The sequence below is a fragment of the Lonchura striata genome, chromosome 1 (genome assembly GCF_050655825.1).
Source record: "Lonchura striata isolate lonStrDom1 chromosome 1, ASM5065582v1, whole genome shotgun sequence".
In the NCBI taxonomy this organism is placed as follows: Eukaryota; Metazoa; Chordata; class Aves; order Passeriformes; family Estrildidae; genus Lonchura; species Lonchura striata.
This window is the reverse complement of record NC_140703.1, coordinates 95,286,077-95,304,958: the sequence shown is the minus strand read 5'-3', so window position 1 is coordinate 95,304,958 and position 18,882 is coordinate 95,286,077. Positions and strand designations below refer to the sequence as shown.

At 34.6% G+C, this 18,882-nt stretch overlaps 1 protein-coding gene across 7 annotated transcripts in view; it reads left to right on the top strand.

Annotated features, from left to right (window-relative positions):
- MYO16 (myosin XVI) overlaps nt 1-18,882 on the top strand; it is a 356,937-nt gene that overhangs the window by 261,752 nt on the left and 76,303 nt on the right. For all 7 annotated transcript variants that reach the window (XM_031503852.3, XM_021545590.4, XM_021545595.4 and 4 more), the window contains exons 24-27: nt 2,061-2,136; nt 4,804-4,976; nt 9,247-9,327; nt 9,579-9,784. In XM_031503852.3, the coding sequence (XP_031359712.3) occupies nt 2,061-2,136; nt 4,804-4,976; nt 9,247-9,327; nt 9,579-9,784 (536 nt within the window). The remainder of the gene's footprint in view (nt 1-2,060; nt 2,137-4,803; nt 4,977-9,246; nt 9,328-9,578; nt 9,785-18,882) is intronic.

Genomic DNA, 18,882 nt, shown 5'->3' with positions numbered 1-18,882 from the left:
AAGTGATACTTTCTAAAGCATACAATATTTTCTTGCTTTTTGTCTCCCCAGAATAACTATCCACTGTGCTTGAGTGCCAGGCAATGCAGAGTTTGGGCCAGTGTTTATTTTACAAACTCAATGGAAGAAAACTGAGGGAAATGTATGTGCTTTAGACGGCAGGTAGTTTGCTATCTCTGATGAGAGCAAGATTAAATCAATAAAATTGGCAGCTGGAAGAGAACTTATTTCTTTTTCTATTTTGTGGGACTGGCAATGACTATGAAACCCTAGAGTATCATTTCATTGAGTCAGTTTTCATGTCTTTAGGCAGTGAATTAATTTACCACATCTATGGGAAAATTTTTTAGAGTGTTAACAATTTCTTCATAAAAGGGAATCCCCCTAACTTTTATCTATTTTATGATATGAAATATATCTTATGAATATAGTTCCAGAAGTTTGTGATGTATTATCCCAGCATCAATACTGAAACTTCTCCCTGTTTTAATCTAGGCAGTTAATCATGATATAATATCTCCCACTGCTGTACTTACCTACTCTTCCCACCAATACTAATTCTCTTCTTCTAATTTAGTGAAAGCCCAAGACATTCAATTAGGAACTAGCTTTATGGATTTGTCATATAAGTTCTGTTAATTACCTTTTATGGACCAAGATGGCACAACATTTATGTTGAGTACACTAAAAGCATTTAACAGTATACTTAAAGAACTCTAATAGTTTGCTAACTATGTTTATGTTCTTAGGAATGCAATTAGAAAATACATTAGATTTGTCATGCAAAAGAACCATAATTCTCTTGTTATACCTTGTTCATGTCAGATGCTATAGTAATTGCATCATTTGGCAATTACTCACTCTAACAGATTATACACTTCCTAATCACATAATTTCTTTTGTGAGCAAGATAGCTTTGCATAATTGTCAAGTGACCCCATGGAAAATTAATGCACTGATTAGTGTTACTAATCTTAATTATATATTTACAGCTTTATTAAATGTACAAGAATAAAATTTCCCCAAACACCTAAGGGGCTTAGGATATAGATCCAATACAAAAAATTAAAGAAGGCTTTAGATAGAAACATGGTCCCAAGGTAAATAAAACTGAACTGCATTCTAAGTTTCCAGTAATACCTGTCTAAGCATGCAAGTACTAAAATCTATATTTTTCTTTCTTTTTGACTTAAAAATTCCCTTTGGGTTCTACTACTATGTAAGCCAGAGCTTCTTGCATCTAAAGTCTGTAAATTCACTAGTTGTTTTTCATCCACCCCCATACAAGGTTTAAAAAAAACCAAAAAACCAACTGCTTTCTTGTCTTAGTGCTCTTTTTGTATGCAATGTCTTCAGGGATAGGCTCAGTATTAAAAGAGACATTTGGTTATATTTCTTAATTTTGGATGTACCCTCAACACCTCTGGCTAGAATTTGGATTTTGCTCAATTTTTAGAGTGTCTATCCCTTGTGTTAGAATTTATCTGCAGTCAGATGACAGATGCAGGGACAATCTAGCTGTCTATTATTGAAATTACAACAGCAGGAAACTGAGGTGAACCAAAACTCTTATGTCATAATTGTTAGAAATGTAAATGGGATTTGTGTACAATCTATTGACAGAACTTACCTCCAAAGGATATGTCAATGGTTGGAAATTGTCCTGAGTGTGAGTTTGGACTCAGATTGCTTTGTCATGATTAGTGGGGTTAATGTCATTGACAAGGAGATCCGTGAGCTGGGAGTGGCTTTCTCATCCAGGGAAAGCATTGTTAGCTCAGTGTCTCCTGCTTTACAGTAGGAGACATTTGATTCAAAGCCCTGTATTATGGAAATGTTTTAAAATCAGACTAATGAAATTTCTGTATAGCTGCAGAGGCACATAATGTTCAACAACCAGTTCTTCTGGTCAGCATTGTAGGCACTTAGAAAATGCCAAAAATACCTGATGCCAGATTTTAACTGTTGGGTGGAAAAAAACATAGCTTCATTTCTACTGCTGTAAGATTTTTAAAAGATGCATTGGTCATTACTAATGATGTCACAATATTTTATTATAGGTTACATATGAAATCGCTGGTGCGATAGAAAAAAATAAAGATTGCCTTTCACAAAATCTCGTATTTGTAATGAAAAGTAAGTAAATGATTTTGTGGTTACTGTTGCAAGAAATCAAGATATTATGACTTGATTTTTATTTTCATTTTAGTTTTAAGAGACATATGTATATATATATATATGTGTTATATATATATATATAATATATATTTTTTTATTTCCAGTAAAAAAAATCACCCTCATCTTTATGAAGTATTTGCATACAGTATTGTTTGAAATTTGCTCTAATTTAAAAGCTTTTAGATTAATGAAGATAGAGCATCTTTATCATGTGATGTAAAGAAAAATAAGGTGTAATATGATGGGTGAGAATGACTTACAGAAGACAATGAGTATGAACTACAGCAAAAACAAAACTCATAAAATAGAAGGAAATTGGGCTCCCAAAATCAGAGGCAGTGGGATGTACTCCACTGCTTGAGTACCCTTCTAAAAGCAGTAACTTGTGGGCGTTCTTATGTTTTTCGGTGAATAGATATAAATGTCCATTGAAATGCAAAATTAAATGCCTTTCAGTGTTCATATTATATAATTATGCCTAATAATAATAATAATGCATGTGATTAATTAATTAATTAATTAATTAATAATTATTAATAATTGGATTAATGATAACTTGTATAATTTTCCCTTTTTGGAGAGGAAAAACAAAATGTTTTCCTCAGAGAATTGCCAGAGAGATGACCCTGAGGTGTCATGTCTCCAACCACTGTAGTGTTTTTTACTTAATATATTATATACTTATATTTCTTTCCTTAGAAGGAGCAGCCTGCTGTTAAAATGTTTTGCATTTTAACAATTTTACTGCAAAATTAACTGAGCATCCTAATAAAATAATTGATGTGTTTTAGATGCAAAAATTATACATTCCAAATGAAGAAAGAAATGAAAGAAATTTTATTGAATATAAGCATATTGCTTGTAGTTTTAGAGATATTATAGTTCTTAATGCTTGGAATATATATGATAATCTACCAAAGAGAAGGTATGACAACTTCCAATACATTTGATGTGAGAGAGCATTCTTCCATTCTCTCACTTAGTCCCTTTTGCACTTTCATTGCTGTTTTGTGTAATCAGCTATGCAACTATTAAAAAGCAAGAATGAAGGATGAGATTTGATATAAAGAGTTTAATACGATGAGAGTGAATATATATACAACTGAGGAGTCAATAATAATATTAATGAATTCTGTGAGGAGAATATTTACAAACATGTAAGTTTAAGGACTTTAAGGACTAACTGCCTTCTTTATTAAGTGACTTAGGCTTAAAACCTGTTAACTGTCAGTGACATATACCCTTTAGAGTCAGTCTCATAAGTTGTGTAATGTATAACTTAAGTGCATGCATCCTTTGATTTTCATTGAATTTTGTTTCCTCAATCAAAACTTTTAATTATAATAACATTAAAAGTAATTTGTATATATGTGTAGGAATGTGGAACATACCTGCTGAAAATTATCAGGAGAGGTTATTGACATAGGATGTACCTGTTTTAATTCAAAAGACATAATTTCTATGCCTGTCCTAATCTTACTTATTGCTGTTAAACATATGTGTATTGATGCCCACTGATTGTGCTGAAAAAATTTCAATTATCTGCTTACATATCTTCCTCATAATTTTAATGTTCCTGTAAAGTAAGGAATAGCAATCTCCACAGAAAAAGGGAAAAAAATCTATTCAATTTATCATATATAGTAAGAAGCCTGTAAACATTTACTGAAGAGCAAACTGAAAATTTTTTACCTGCTGTGCTAATTAGCAGGTAAAATGATGCTTATCCCATTCATCTTTCTGGTTTTTTTTGCTTATTTGTATTATGTATGTGATTATAATTCCAATTTTCTAGTTATTAAAAAAAACTTTCACAGGAATTCAGCATGGTTAAGGATGTATCACATGAGTTCTTGCACTTATTGGTGCTGTGGCAGTACAAGCAGGATGTAATTATCATGTTCATCTTAAAAATCCTGTGACCATAAATTTATAAAGGATAATCAGACTGAAATTAGGATGAAGTATACTATCTGTCTTAAAATTCATATATATATATTTTTTTGTTGTTTGTTTAAAAGCACCTCCTGGAAGTATACGTACAAGTAATAACATATATCTATGCCATTGTCTTTTTTCTGTAAGTGTTTTTAATTGTGGTCTTGATGTAGAGAAACCAAATTTTTTACAGTTCTCTTCTTTGCCTTGCTCTTTTTAAAAATCCCTTCTCATGTTTTGTGAATATATAATTATTTAGTGCAATTAGTGTCTATAATTTATTTTTGTCAAGTGCCTTAGTTGTTCCTAAATACTTCATGTTAGGAAATTGTGCAGAACTCATCTCTTACATTGCTTTAATATATGGATAAATAGGGAATCTGTAATGGAACAAAATTCAGAGGTGATAATCCCATAAGTAATTAAGTTTAGACACATTGGTCTGAAGGGTTTTGGTTTATGCCCTCTTTTTGTTCAGCACAGGATCTGAATTGATGAAAATAGTGTTACAATTTTCAGATATTGAGTTTTCTTTCATAGTGCTCATTTTTTGATTTTTCCATTTGTTTTAGGCTTACTTATTTAATTCTCTCCTACCATGTGTCTTTTCACTGACAAATACAATATATATAATTTTCTAATTTATATTTTATCTTCATGCATTTCTTTCTATTTTTTTATTGCCAGCAAGTGAAAATGTGGTCATCAATCAATTGTTCCAATCCAAACTGACACAAACTGGATCACTTGTTCCTCCATATCATTCCCTTAAAATCAAAGGGTGTAAAGCAGCTTTGCTAAGTAAAACATCTGTAACCTGTGCAAGTGGAGAAGCGAAGAAGTATATTGAACTCAGCAAGGTAAGAATTTAGAATTCTTTCTGCTCTTGGCTCCTTGAAGACTTTTATTTTGTCATCTCTGAGCCATCTTGTTCTCTGTTTCATTCTCTGTAGTCATTATGCTATTAAAATAATTTACTACTTACTATCAACAGTAAAGCAGCAAAAGTGAGGAAAGGTTCTAATTTACAAACACTAACAATTGTGGTTCAGAAATATTTTTCTTGGACTCTTGGAGCAGAAAGTCAAACAAGATGATGAGGTCCTTCAAGCCTAAATCATTCCAGGATTGCCTGGTTCTAGGGCTTATTAGCAGTGAATGCAGTCTTACCAATTTTTGTCTGTATATATTGTTTTGTCTCCTTGAAAGACTTTATGATGAATAGTTGAGTAAATTAAGACATAGGAAGTATAAAAATAAAATCTTAATGCCATTATGTCAACATGAGAAGATTTCTGGTTTGATAAATACAGTTTTTTGTGATTTTGTATGAAGATCAAAATGTAAATTTTGGCCACCATTGTTATTTAAAATGGTCTCTTATAGTAAATTTTCCCAGTTAATTTTAAATCAAATAAAATATGCCTAATTTATGAACTTACCTCTTTTCCTGATAATTAAGTCAGACAAAAAAGTTAAAAGAAAAAACCCAAACCAACACCAACCACAAACCATAAACAAAAACAAAAAAGAGAGAGGAGCAGGAGAGAAACTTGGAAGATTATCAGAAAATTAATTGTTCATTAACATGGAACATCTCTCTTGAAAAGAAATAATGTGACTTTGTGAGTTAATTCATGACAGAGCTTTGGAATTTATCCTTCTACAAAAGAAGCACACACTTTTTACAAGTTCTGCATTAGCTGTCTCACCAGGCTTCTTGAATTTTACAACTCTATTTTTGGTTTACAGCTGCATAAAATTGATTTTGTCATGGGATTAAGGAGCCTGCACTCATGTGTCATTGTGGAAGGCTTTAGCAATGGGACTTTCCTTATAGTCCCCCTGCTGATAACAGCATAATTCCTGACTACTGTTCTTGTCAGTAATCTCAGTTGAAAAAAAACTGAAGCCAGTGGTGTTGGTTTAAGGCTATATTTAGAAAACAGCTGAGGCCTTACAAGGTGCCTTTAGGTGCCTTTCCACTGTAGTAACAGCTCCCTAGAGGAAGCTACCAAAAAGCTTGAAAAAGATCCTAGTCTCATACATGGGAGAAATCATGAAAAGCATATCTGAGTTAGAAGCCTAATCAAACCAGGGCAAAATACTGCACAGTTGGGATCTCTGAAATTATGATGGTTTTGACATGTCCAGAATAGATTTTCACCTGTAGTTACTCTCTTGAGAGACAGAAGACATTCAATTCCTTTGGGTAGCATGATATCTGAAGTCAGACATTTCAGATTCATTGAGAATGCTGTAAACCTTTAGGCATTAGTTGGAAGGTGGGAAGACTTCATCCTTCATCTGTCTGCAGAGACAAGGATGGCTTTGCTTCTGAAGCGCAAGCTTTGAGAAGAGCTGTGCAGGTGAGACAGAACATTTTGTTGATACTAAGTTGGCCTAATTTGAGCAAGGTGCTGTGCTGCCCTGCAGGACTGGAGCAGAACTTTAGGGAACTAAGCTGTTCCACTGGCAAAAAGCAACGCTCACTTTTTTTTTTGGAATAGACACTCAATGCAGGAGCTGGAAGTAGGTAAGGGCTTAAATTCTATTAAGGATCAAGCCCACATCTGTAACCGTGCAGTCCCAAGTAATTCCTTCCCTTGTTCAACATAGCCTTGAAAATCTGCTGTGGTGGACTGCAATAATGTTAGGTTTGTTATTTTTTTATTGTAATTGCAAATGCAATGTAAGGGGCTTTTTCTTGTCAGCTTAACATTTAAATTATTATGAGTTGGAAAATCATGACCACTGTATTTTTATTGGCATGTATTCAGAGGTTAATGGCAACAAAAAGAAGGAAAAAAAATAGAATAGAGGAGGGAGAGAAGGAGGGACATTAAGGCAAAAATTATCAACTAGACACTGACATTCCTTTTATATCTGAAGTTTGAGTCACAACATACATCATACTGTAGGCAGTAGGAGTCATGAAATGGAAGGTACACATGGTGCTGTGTATGGGAAGATACCTAGGCTCCATCATATCCAGGGAAGGGAATTAGAGAAAGTTAAAGTCAAAGAGGATTTTGTTGTGAGTCCCCTCCTCTTTCATCTTGTCACTTCAATCCTAGCTAAATAAAGGTTATATAATTATAAATGTCTATAATTATGGCTATGTGTTTGTTTACCTTTCCATAAATGACTCTTGCTGCTGAGCATGATGGCATAAGTAAGGATACCTCTTTGAACTAATGCTATAATGGTAGAATCCAAAACAGAAATGCATCCATTCTACGGTAGACATGAACAGATCTGTTAACTGGCCAGAAGTTTGGAGCTCAAAGGAGTCATAGGAATTTGGGGATGACAGCTCAAGCCTCTGTGACTTATGAAGATCATGTGCCCTTTTCAGATAAAAAAATATCTTCATTGATACTCTCACAACTCTTGCTCACATCAACTCTTGCTCCCTTTTTTTTTCCTAATCTTTTCCCAGTGCACATTTTGTCTCTGTTGTCTTCTCCACACTTACTTTGGAAGAATTTGTATGTTTCAGAGTTTATACAGCAAAAGTCTTTAGATAATTTTAGGAGGAGATTTTTAGCTTCTTAACCGAGATTTCAAATACATATATGTGGGGGGGGTTTCAGGTAGATTAAAGGTACAAGATATTCCAATATGAAGCTGTATATTACAGGGTGATATAGCCTTTTTCCTTAGCCCATAGGTGACAATTAAATATGTCCAAGTTTTGAGAGTTTGAATTAAATTAATTTTTTGTCTTTGTCTTTTTTTTCATTTTTCATTTGTTTTCTCTCTCTCACTCTGAAACAAATTTTTCTTTCCCATGGGAAGTCGTATGTAACATGGACAAGCAGGCAGGAGTTTTAGCATCTGAAGTGTTGTTCCTAGATCTCCCACTAAGCCAGGAAACAATCTTGAACTATTGACTTAAATATTGAGAGGAAGGGGTGACAGCATTGTCTGTAAGGTGAAGAAGATTTTATTTTGGTTATATTCCCCAGTTATTTTTAAACTTTAACTGAAAAGTGTCATTGGCATGCTAGTGGATCCTTTTATGAGAAAAACTGGAACAAGCAGATGTCTTTTACTTTTTAGTTTTGAAGTTGAGAGTGAATTTGCCTTTAAAATCTTATTGCATCCTAGTAAGTGAAATAAAAAAGAGCTCCAAAGTTTAGCATGGTGAGTAGAAAATTGCTTGCACTACAATATTTTAACAGCATTTGGCTTTAATGGGCCAAGCTGAGAAGATGTAAGCTTTTTAGATAAAATTGGGAAAAGGAGTAGGCCAGAATATGCTGACTCAATAGAAAGGGATTTTTATGGGATAAGTGGACTGAAGAAAGGCAATGGATAGTCAGAGGTGGAAAGGTTGTCATTGATAAGGGAGTTTAAATCTCACAGCTTTGCCAAGTCCTGGAATGCAATAATTTTGCTAGCCCTTCTGTAGAAGATTTAACAAAAGACCCTAAATTCTGGGACCACTTTTAGTATGATTATTGCCATTTCTGTCTCAAGGATAGGAAGTAGAGCAGCAAAAATAAATTCATTTTCCCCTCCCAATTCTGATGTATGGGATAACATTGGATCTAATGAGATAGGAAGTTGTTAATAATTTATGACTCTAATTGGTGAAAATGTAATAAAAAAGAGAAGTTTAACTGTGTTCAGATGTGCAAGAAAAATAAGAAGAGTTTTAAAAAATATTTGTATTATTGTTTTGCTGTTGAGATTTTTTAAAATTGTCTGTACTCTTATATTTACTGACTTAAACACCTGTCAAAGGCATAAGGCACCTTCTTACAGAGTTACAGAATTTTGCTACTTCTAGACTCTATGGGATACTAACTTCACAAGTCCTGCTTCTGCCATGAAGTTCTGAAACACATTGATTTGCCCAGTTATTTGTAAAAAGTGTATTATCATTATAATGTATGTAGCTGCTTTTGAAATCAGAACTTACTCACCAGTCATGGCTCTGCAAATACCTGAAGATATTTATCCACCTTCTATTTCTTTCTGAAGCTCAATCCTTGTCTATGGCACAGTGTTTGTACAATTTTTTTCCTTCATCAATTCATTTTTCAACTGCAACAATGACAATAAAGGTCTACTGCCTATCTTGAGATAAAATTGTTGTGTGTATGCTTTTCTCTTCCACAGCTGTTGAAAAAGAAAGGAACATCCTCATTTCTTCAGAGACTGGAACGAGGGGGCCCAACCACTGTGGCAATACAACTCAGGGTCAGTGAACATCTTATGGACAGAAATTTGCAAAAGAATTTCCAGATGTTTAAAAGGCAGGATTACCCTCTGCAAATGGCAATGGAAGAAAGAAAAGTCTTGTGTTTGAGAAATCTACTTGCATGACCTGTCAACCCTTTTGAGAAAATGATGTTAAAAAGTTAGGAAGAACATATGTATTGAATAATTGTCTTACCTGCACAGTAATTATTGATAATTGTTTGTTTGTTTGTTTGTTTGTTTTCCCCCAGAAATCACTTGCAGATATTATTGGGAAGCTGCAGAACTGCACACCACATTTGGTTCATTGTATAAAACCTAATAACTCCAAGCTGCCAGATACTTTTGATAATTTTTATGTGTCTGCTCAACTGCAGTACATTGGTGTTCTAGACATGGTCAAAATTATCCGACATGGGTATCCAGTACGTCTCTCTTTCACAGACTTCTTGTCAAGGTAAATTCTTTCAAGTTTCATAGAACCTTTTTTCTTACCTACAGTACAAAACCTTCTGTTTTGTTCTGGTAGTGCTTGTAATGTTGTTTTGCTTATGAGTTTTTCAGACTTTTTTCAGAAAAAATCTTCTCTGCCTCAAGGGGTAAAGGCCTGTTACTTTTTAATTGAACAAATAAATGAACTTTAGAAATATATTTATAAATTCATGAATCTATAAAATTTATATTGATATGTAGAAATATATTTATAAAGATCATCAGAAAAATTAAGTTTTAAAAGTTTGACCTCGTAAAAGAGCCCTTTTTTACAATTTATATCATTTGCATGATTTAAAATATATAAAATGTTGCATATTTTCTGCAGATAATTAAAAAGGAGAAAGAAAAATAGTCTAATTTTTCAACTTTTTAGGTGTAAGTAAGTGTCATGGGTTCATTATTTTTATCTCATAGTCTAGGATTCACTTGTGCCTGGTCCTGAGGTACTAATGCTCATACCACAACTGCATTTTTATTATTGTTAGAAATCAGTGACATATTGAATTAATGTGAAAAGACATAAAGGTCTGCTTCTGTCAGCAGGCAAACTGTTGGTGCCCTTTCCCAGTTCAGTACTGGGGTTTTGGGTCACTTAATTCTTAAAAGATTCAGGAAAGAAAGAGGATTGTCTTGCCCAGGAAGTATTTGTTTAGCAGCCTCATGCACTCAAGACAATTCCATCTCTCTGTATGTTCTACTCCTTGATTAATGTATATCAGCCAGTCATGATCTAGCCTTATTTTACTTCTGAAAAACAGCATTAGCTGCTTACACATAAGTTTCAGTTGTCTTCTTGGAAAAGTTGTGGATGTTAAATTACTGCTTGGGCAGAAAGTTGTTCTCTCTGTAAATACTCAAAGAGTGAGGAGTATAGGAGTTTATAATTGTATTTCTTTCCTAATTAAACCATTTGTGCCCTACCACAATATTCATTCTCCAGTGTGAATCAAGCTGGGCAGCCTGGTTGAGGAGAAGATGCAGATAATGGGAGATTTGGGAAAGCTTTCATGTTCTAAAATTCCATGGGCAATCTTTATACAGCCATTTCTGTATAATTGAACTGGACCTTTGAGGTACTATTACACGAGCACAGTGCCCCAACCTTTCCAACTGTTAGATCCTTACTGTGATTTCTGTCAGATATTTGCTTCCTTGTCACCCAGCCTTTTTCACTGCAATTCCCAGATACAGGCTGAGAATTACCACAGGCCTAGGATCAGTCCTGGTGAGCAATGTCTATCTAGGCTGCTGCTCTCTTTTGGAAGGTAAAGGAAATCAATCATGTGTACAAAAGTAATTTTCAGTGCCAGAGAATGGCACTCTTAACAGTATAGGGACAAGTCTGGCATATTTTCTTAATTTTGAGTTTTGTTAAAAATGTAAATTCAATCTTTTTCATCCATGCCTTCGAGTACCTCCTGAAAGCAAATTTTTGCATGAAAGTCTTGAGGAAATCTGTTGTCTCACAATAAATATTTATTTACAGTAACAAGAGTAACACAAGACTAGCAAAAAACACCAACAATATGATGCCAGCAACACTTATGCTGTTAAAGTATTCTGATTTTGTTACTCTATAATCTTTATCCCTTTTCCTCCACAATAAAGTACCTTTGCAGGTTGTTTGCAGCTGATCCCCTACCATTTTTACATATTTACATCAGGTCATTATAATTTTATTGCTATACATAAAATTATTTAAACAGTGATGGGGCTAGCATGGTGTCACCAAAAAAGAAGTTAATTTTTTAATATTCCCTGTAACTGTTTATTGAACCTATTCAGAAGTTAGCAATAACAACTGCATACAGTTTCTCAATACTGCTGAATTTTTAGATTGGTGTGAAAATAGAAACATGGAGTTCTTGGTCCAGAGGTATTGAAAAAGACTATCTGCCTTGTGAGGTTTTTTATAGTAGTCATCCATGCCACACAGGCCAAGGCTTATCTTCCTTTGTGGAGGAGATTTTCACTTTACTCATCATGACAATATAACCTTCATATTCACAGTCAGTGTATTTGTATATTTCATTCCATTTAATAGTTCAAGAATGTGGCTATTTGCTCTCTTATTGGCTGAAAGCATGAAATTTTTAAGCAGAAAATATATTATTAAACTGCATTTCAAAAGTAATGTCAGTTCTTAATGCTGTATGTTTTTTTCAGACAATAGACTGCAAGTAAGAGAGAAATATTGAATTCAGAGATTATGAGTTACCTTTTCTAAAAGTTTCCTTAAAACCTTAATTTGTTCTACATCTCTATATTGCCTTGGTAACTGAACAGGATATTTTTAGAAACCTGATAATTCATTTCAGTGATTTTTTTGTTAACTGTGTTAGTTTTGTTGACTGTTCAGCCATACTCTGGTCTTGTCTTACTATTAATTGATTGGAATGAGAAATTATTTGTTGTACTTCTATACAGGTTTACAGACCTGAAGCTGATGGAATTTTTCACCTTTCAAATTCTTATTTCCTTTGCTGTCAAACTGGTATTTCTAGTATTATAAAGAGAATTTGTGGCCCTGCTCCCAACCAGAATTCCCAAAAGATAGGGAATTACTATCCTCCCTCATCATCCCTGCAGTTTTTGTGCATTTACTTTTTGGGTCTTCCTTATCATATAGGTAATGGGTTCAGAATTCAAAATAGCTACCAATTAAAAATTAAACCTTTTTTTTTTTTCTGCTAGCTTACAAGAAGAAATAATGTTTGAATTAGGAGACTTTGTGGTAAGGGGATAGAATGTTGGAAAACCTATATTCTATCACCAATCAGACAGTAGCAGATCATTCTTAATTGGATGAATTTGAATAAATGTTTACTGCTATCTAGGTAGGGATTAATATAACTTTTATTTAACCTATTTATAAGTTCCATTTGAACTCCTACAATGCCTTAAGAGAGAGGTAGCTAAAGGAATGTCATATTTTGCAAGAGCATATCTTTCTGGGCTACAAAGTTTAATCATTATTTCTGGTGCTATCCCTTTGGATCTAGTGGTTCTGCTTCTGTCTTATCAAAGTTGCCAGCTATGAGGTGAACCCCTCAGTCTCCAAAGTTTGCTGATCAGAAGAGAAATCTTGTGGAAATTCTCATTATTAAATGGAAGCTGTGGCACTTCTTCTCAATGAATATATAAAAAATGAGAATTCATAAGGTCAGATGCTAGTAAATCCTATTAAAGTAGGATAATTAAGAAATCATATATGTGATTTCAACAGATTTGCCAGCTCCAGATGCAGAGTTTCTCCTGAATTTACCTGTAGTGATGGCTGAATTTCTAAAACTCTGTGAACAGAGAGACTGGGATCAGTTTTTACCTTACCTTAAAAACAGAAAACCTTCAGTAATGCCCATTTTCCAGTGCTGGAAAAGTTTACCCGTATATTTTGCTTATTATCTAGAGAATGGTTCTCAGTGGGCTATTTTTTTTAAATTCTAGCTTTGCTTTTTAAGTCAAGGCAGTGGCACAAACAAAATTTTAAAGGGTTTAAAGTTTCCAATTTGCAGTCTAAATTGTACACATAGGTAAAGTATCCTCAAATATCTTTTTTCTTGGAAGAAAGAAAACAGTAAAATAGCTGTGTAATTAGCAACTGTCTGCAGATGGCTGTTTCTTTCCAGTATTTAGTGTTTAGATATCTTATTTTAAATTGCTTCTATTTTAAAATAGATCTAATTTGGAATAAGATATACAAAAAGACCATTAGTATAAACTGTAATTTATTATGGTTTTGGTATTTGGTGCCATGGAATAGGAAAAGTATCAAGTGTCTGCAGTGTTTCCAGTGCAGAACAATAGGGCTCAGAAACTCTCTGGGGCACAAACAGAGCCTCGTTATACAAGCCTAATATCTAGAATCTAATCTCTTTGCATCAATTAATAAAATGAATCCTGGCTGACTTTTATGTCATTCACCTCACATGGTGCTCAAAGAAGACATGCAAAAGCCATTTTGAATATAAATTTTTAAAAGTAATTTTAGTGTTCAAAGACCCATAAAGTGACCTCAGCAAAGTACAAGAATACTAGTGTTCAGGTAAAAATGAGGCAGTAAGATGCTTTGTTTCACTCCTTCTGAAAAATTTTGTTTTGGTAGCATCCTCCTCTGCAAACACTCCATGTTTTCTAAATTTAAATAGAAATTAAAATAACTCCTTCTTTCTACTTTAATTGTGCTCACCAAGTTTCTGAACTATACACAGTTCTTTTCTCTGTCTGTTTTTCAATTTCCTTCCTTTCCTTCCTTCCTTTCTTTCCAAGGAAGAATTTATCACTACTAACTCAGAAACTGAGGCTCACATGTCCCCATTTTCTTGTGTCTGGGACACTGCTTGGCAGTATAGACTGCAAGATCCAGTTACACAGGTCCTTAAATGAGGTATCTGTGTTTAGCCTTCCCTGCCAAGTTTACAGGAAACACTCAGAGCTGTTGAAGCTCAGGATAACCTCTGTGGATTATTGGAATTGATAAGCAATTTGAGCCTCTTACTTAGCAGATAAGAATGGCAGGATTTCTTTGGCAAAAATCATGTTATTCAAAAAGCCCAAATTCTAGTGTCCTGTTCCTTGCATTTATTTCTGCACTTTTTGAGTGTTTCTTGGAATTTCATTACTGTCTCTCAGGTTTCTAGATGGCCTTTCCTGGGTTTAATTCTATCAATTTACTCTTCTGTTTTCCATCATGGAGGTCCCATTCTGCCTTCTGCTGCTGCTCAAGAAAGAGCAGACAAAATTCATAGTCTGAAGGAGTACTTGAAGGCTGTATGTAGAGACATCCTTTACAGTATGGTGGCAAGAAAGGTCACTAGAATGTTATGACTTAATATTTCTAATAGTCTTTTAAAATTTCTTAAATTACACCAATATAACCTTTAGTTTTATTTAGGCTAATGTAGCCATGAAGTTTTATAAATAGTAATTTATCTTGTTAAGACAGTGTCAGATGCTAGTTTGGAGGTGCAATGTCATGCCTTCTTCCTTCTCAACCTCCTCCTCCTTGTCCTCTTTCCCTTCCCCCTTCTTCCCCATCTTCTCCTCTTTATCTCTTTCTTCTCCCTCCTTTCATAATCTAACCTTGCTCTCCTATATGAATAAGGTAAAAAATATCTAAATCACCAACTGTAGGCTTTATTCAAAAAATAAAATAGTTACCATTCTGATGATTTTTTGTTTTAAAGTAACTTCAAAAGATGATGAAACATACATTTTAATAGGAAATATTAGGAGAGAAAAATATGGAACACAAGGATAATAGATTCTTATGGTAATCATAGCAGTGAGGGTGAAACAAGTATGTTCAAAGACTGTTCTAATTACAGGTTTTCCTCTGATGTTGGTATGAAGTTCCTAATTTGTTCTTCAAGCTGCACTAAACTGCAGATCCTGAATTTTGTACTTCTAGTCAGGGCAGCATTCATTGATAGTGAAATGCTCCAATGATCTTTACATCAGAACTTTAGTGCTTCAGAGTACTAAATTATTATTAACTCTTTCAAATAATTGACTTTGCTAAGAGATCAATCTGAAGAGATATCTTGTTTTCTCAGGAAAGATTATGTTAATGTTGATATCATTGCTTAGTCAAGTAATGTCTGTCTTTTTCCTATAAAGCCCTTTTTAATAGCTATAGTAATGTTTTCACCAAATTCATGCTATTAGCTGATGATGTATTGCACAGATGTGTTGTTTACATTTGTAAAACATATACTTGAGTCATCACTGTATATCTAAACTCCCTTTGTCCAGAAACATTATCCAGAAACATTTTATTGTTGACTTTTTTCTCTTTCTTTCCCCTCTCCCTTTCCTCTTGAAAACAGGGAAGCTATAATGTTTTATAATATATAATTTTTGAATGTAAAAAGTCAGCAGAACATTTCAGACTCTCATGAGTAAGTTAGGGCATTAGTGAGAATGATGTACAGAGCAGATTGCAAAGTGATGGGTCATCATCACACCGGCCCTTTCAGCTTAATTGTCTGCTATGCAGCATCAGTAATCTCATAGAGCACTACATTGATATTTCCCATGATGCCTTAAATCTTTGTAAGGAGAGCTAGAAGCAATCTGACTGGTGCTACAAAAGCAGTATTTCATTAAAGTAGATGTAATGATATCAGTTTATATCAAATGGCTTTGTCGCTTCAGACCTGGAGCTGGAAGTGATATTTCTGATTGAGGATAATAATTTTTATTTGTCTTTCTTTCAGAATGCAAGCAAAGGTGAGTAAATGAAGTATCTTAAAGTCATCAGCTTTGAGGGCACTTTAAACCCAAATGAATAAACCTGGTAATGACTAACTAACTTCCTGTGAGGAGTGAAGGTCGTCCTTGAAGTTTAAAACTGTGATTTTCAAAATGTTTGTGTCCTTGGCAATTTTGGTAATTACTATGGAATCACAGAATGGTTTGGATTGGAAGGAATTTTAAAGATCATGTTGCTATAAATAACTTGCCATGGAAACCTTCGACTTTACAAGGCTGCTCAGAGCCACTTCCAACCTGGCCTTGGACACTTCTAGTCATAAGACATCCACAGCTTCTCTGAGAAACCTGTTCCAGTGCATTTCCAAGACCACAGCAAAGAATTTGATCCTAATATCCAATTTAAATCTGTCTTATTTCAGTTTAAAGCCATTCTTCTTTGTGCTATAATTTCCTGCCCTTTTCAAAAGTCCCCCTCTGGCTTTCCTGTAGGCCACCTTTAGGCACTGGGAGGTTACAGTAAGGTCACTCCAGAGCCTTTTTCCTCGCCAGGGTGGGCAACCCCAGCTCCCTCAGCTTGTTTCCATAGAAGAGGTTCTTCAGGTCTCTGACTATCTTCATGGCCCTCCTCAAGACTTGCTCCAAAAGGTAAATGTCTGTCTTGATCTGAGGACCCCAGAGCTGGACACAGCACTCCAGGGGGAATCACAAGGGCAGAGCAGAGGGGCAGGATCACCTCCCTTGACATGCTGGTTACACTTTTTTTTTTTGATGGAGCCCATGATAGTGTGGGATTTCTGGACTACAAATGTACATTTCCAGCTCCTGTCTCTTCTCATTCCCCAGCACCATGAATTAAGCACGTGGATAAAGAAGTGTCATTGGCTAACCCCAGGTGGCAGCTCAACCCCTCATGGCTACTAGCTCATTTCTTCCTCAGTGGGGTGGGGGAGAAAATTAGGGGAAAAGTCAGAAAACTCATAGGTTGAAATAAATACAATTGAATAGAGAAAACAATATAAATAAAAAATAAGGAACTTATTTTCTACTTCCCATTGGCAGACTGGAAAGTATTTAATCATGAATACTGGTGACTTGGGAAGACAAACACCATCACTCTGAAAGTACCTTCTTCCTTTTTCTACCTCAGCTTTTATTTGTTCTTTTCCTTTCACCAATCTTTTGGATAGGGGAACCCAGTTTAGGATAATATACAGCACTCAGAGTTACTCTACTAATTCCTCATGGAACCTTACTGATAGGGGTTGATTATAATATAGGAGATACCAGAAGCCAGAATGCTCTGACATTCTCCCTTGCAAGGCTAGTAATGGAGTAAATCACCCTGGGGAATTTCTGAGACCTAACTAGTTATTTGGGATTGTCTTAGGGGCTACAGACTGTTTCAAATCTGTGCAATGTGATAGTGTAGCAAGAGTTACCAAGATACTCATATTATAGAAAAACTAAATAGGTCTTTCCATGCAGTCTGACTGTAGATGGACTCTTCTGCTCTACTCCCTTTGGAGTTGTTTCTTTATTTCCATTTAGCTTGTTTTCCCCAGTCTCCCCATTAGGTCATTTTTGATATTTTAGAAACAAGAAATGCACAAGATACCTTCATATGCCTTTGGTGACTTGCCTAATTAACCAGGACTTAATTTGTAGGGTGTAAAGAAAAGTGATCACTTTTAAGATGGGATCACTTTTAGGATGGGATTCAACTGATTAGTCTTTTAGGTTTATCCATTTTTGCAGGCATTTCCCAGAATCAGTGTAGCTCCATTCTATGGTAAAGGAAAGAATTAATGCTTTGTAACAAGCTCTAAAAAAATCAGAGAACATTTTGCAGTCAAGACAGATGCAGTTTTTGAAGCTGTACTATGGCATCATCAGTTCTCTCTCCCACAGAATTAGTCTTGTAAATACAAAGTATCAGTGCTTATATTATGTGTCACAGAGTTTGGACTGCGAGGATGGTTAAGCTGCTGGTGTTTCTGGGGCTTAGTGAGAGTGACAAATGACTGACTATAAGAGAAAAGCGTTTCTCTTTTGACTGGAGTTTTCAGGGGAAGACTAGACACCTGACTTTATTTAGAAGGCATCTAGCTATATTTTGAAGGAAAAATAAATATCAGCCTTGTTTGCTTGGGCATCTTCAGAAGCTTATAATGCAACCCTCATTTGCTAAAGCAATTACAAATGTGTAAATGTCTGTAAACAATTGAAGTCAGTTGAATTATTCATATCTGTCATACACTTAACAGTTCTACAAGACTGACAAGAAAAGAGGTCCCTTGAGCAGGAGGATGTAATTAGGTCATTAAATAGCCAGACAAAGGGAAATAAAGATGACATGGCCAGTTAAGTCTGATGGTTCCTAACTTTCAAATGTTTGATGTGTAACCTGAATAATCTTCCAGCATTATGTATATTACATTTAGTATAGAATGCATGAAACTTAGTGGAGCTTCTTGCAGTGTTTATTGTTTCATGCAATAGAGACTGTCCCAATTTTTAGGCTGTTTCAGTGAGAATCTCATAGTATTGTTCTCCCTTCATTATTAGGTGCATAAAGCTATATTAATTTCCTTAGGCAACTATAAATCTATTTGGCACACAATAGCATAATTCTGACTGAACTGTTTCAACAGTTCTTGTGGTTTTCTTTATTTAAACTTCAAAATCTGTGAAATTCTAAAATGTTGATTTAATTTCTAGATTAAAGTGCCACCCTTGGTACCTCTGCTTTCCACTAGCACTTGACATTTCTTATCTGTCAGATTTAATATAATGTTTATTAGATCACTAAATAACCCTTACAATAATTATAAAAATCTATGCATG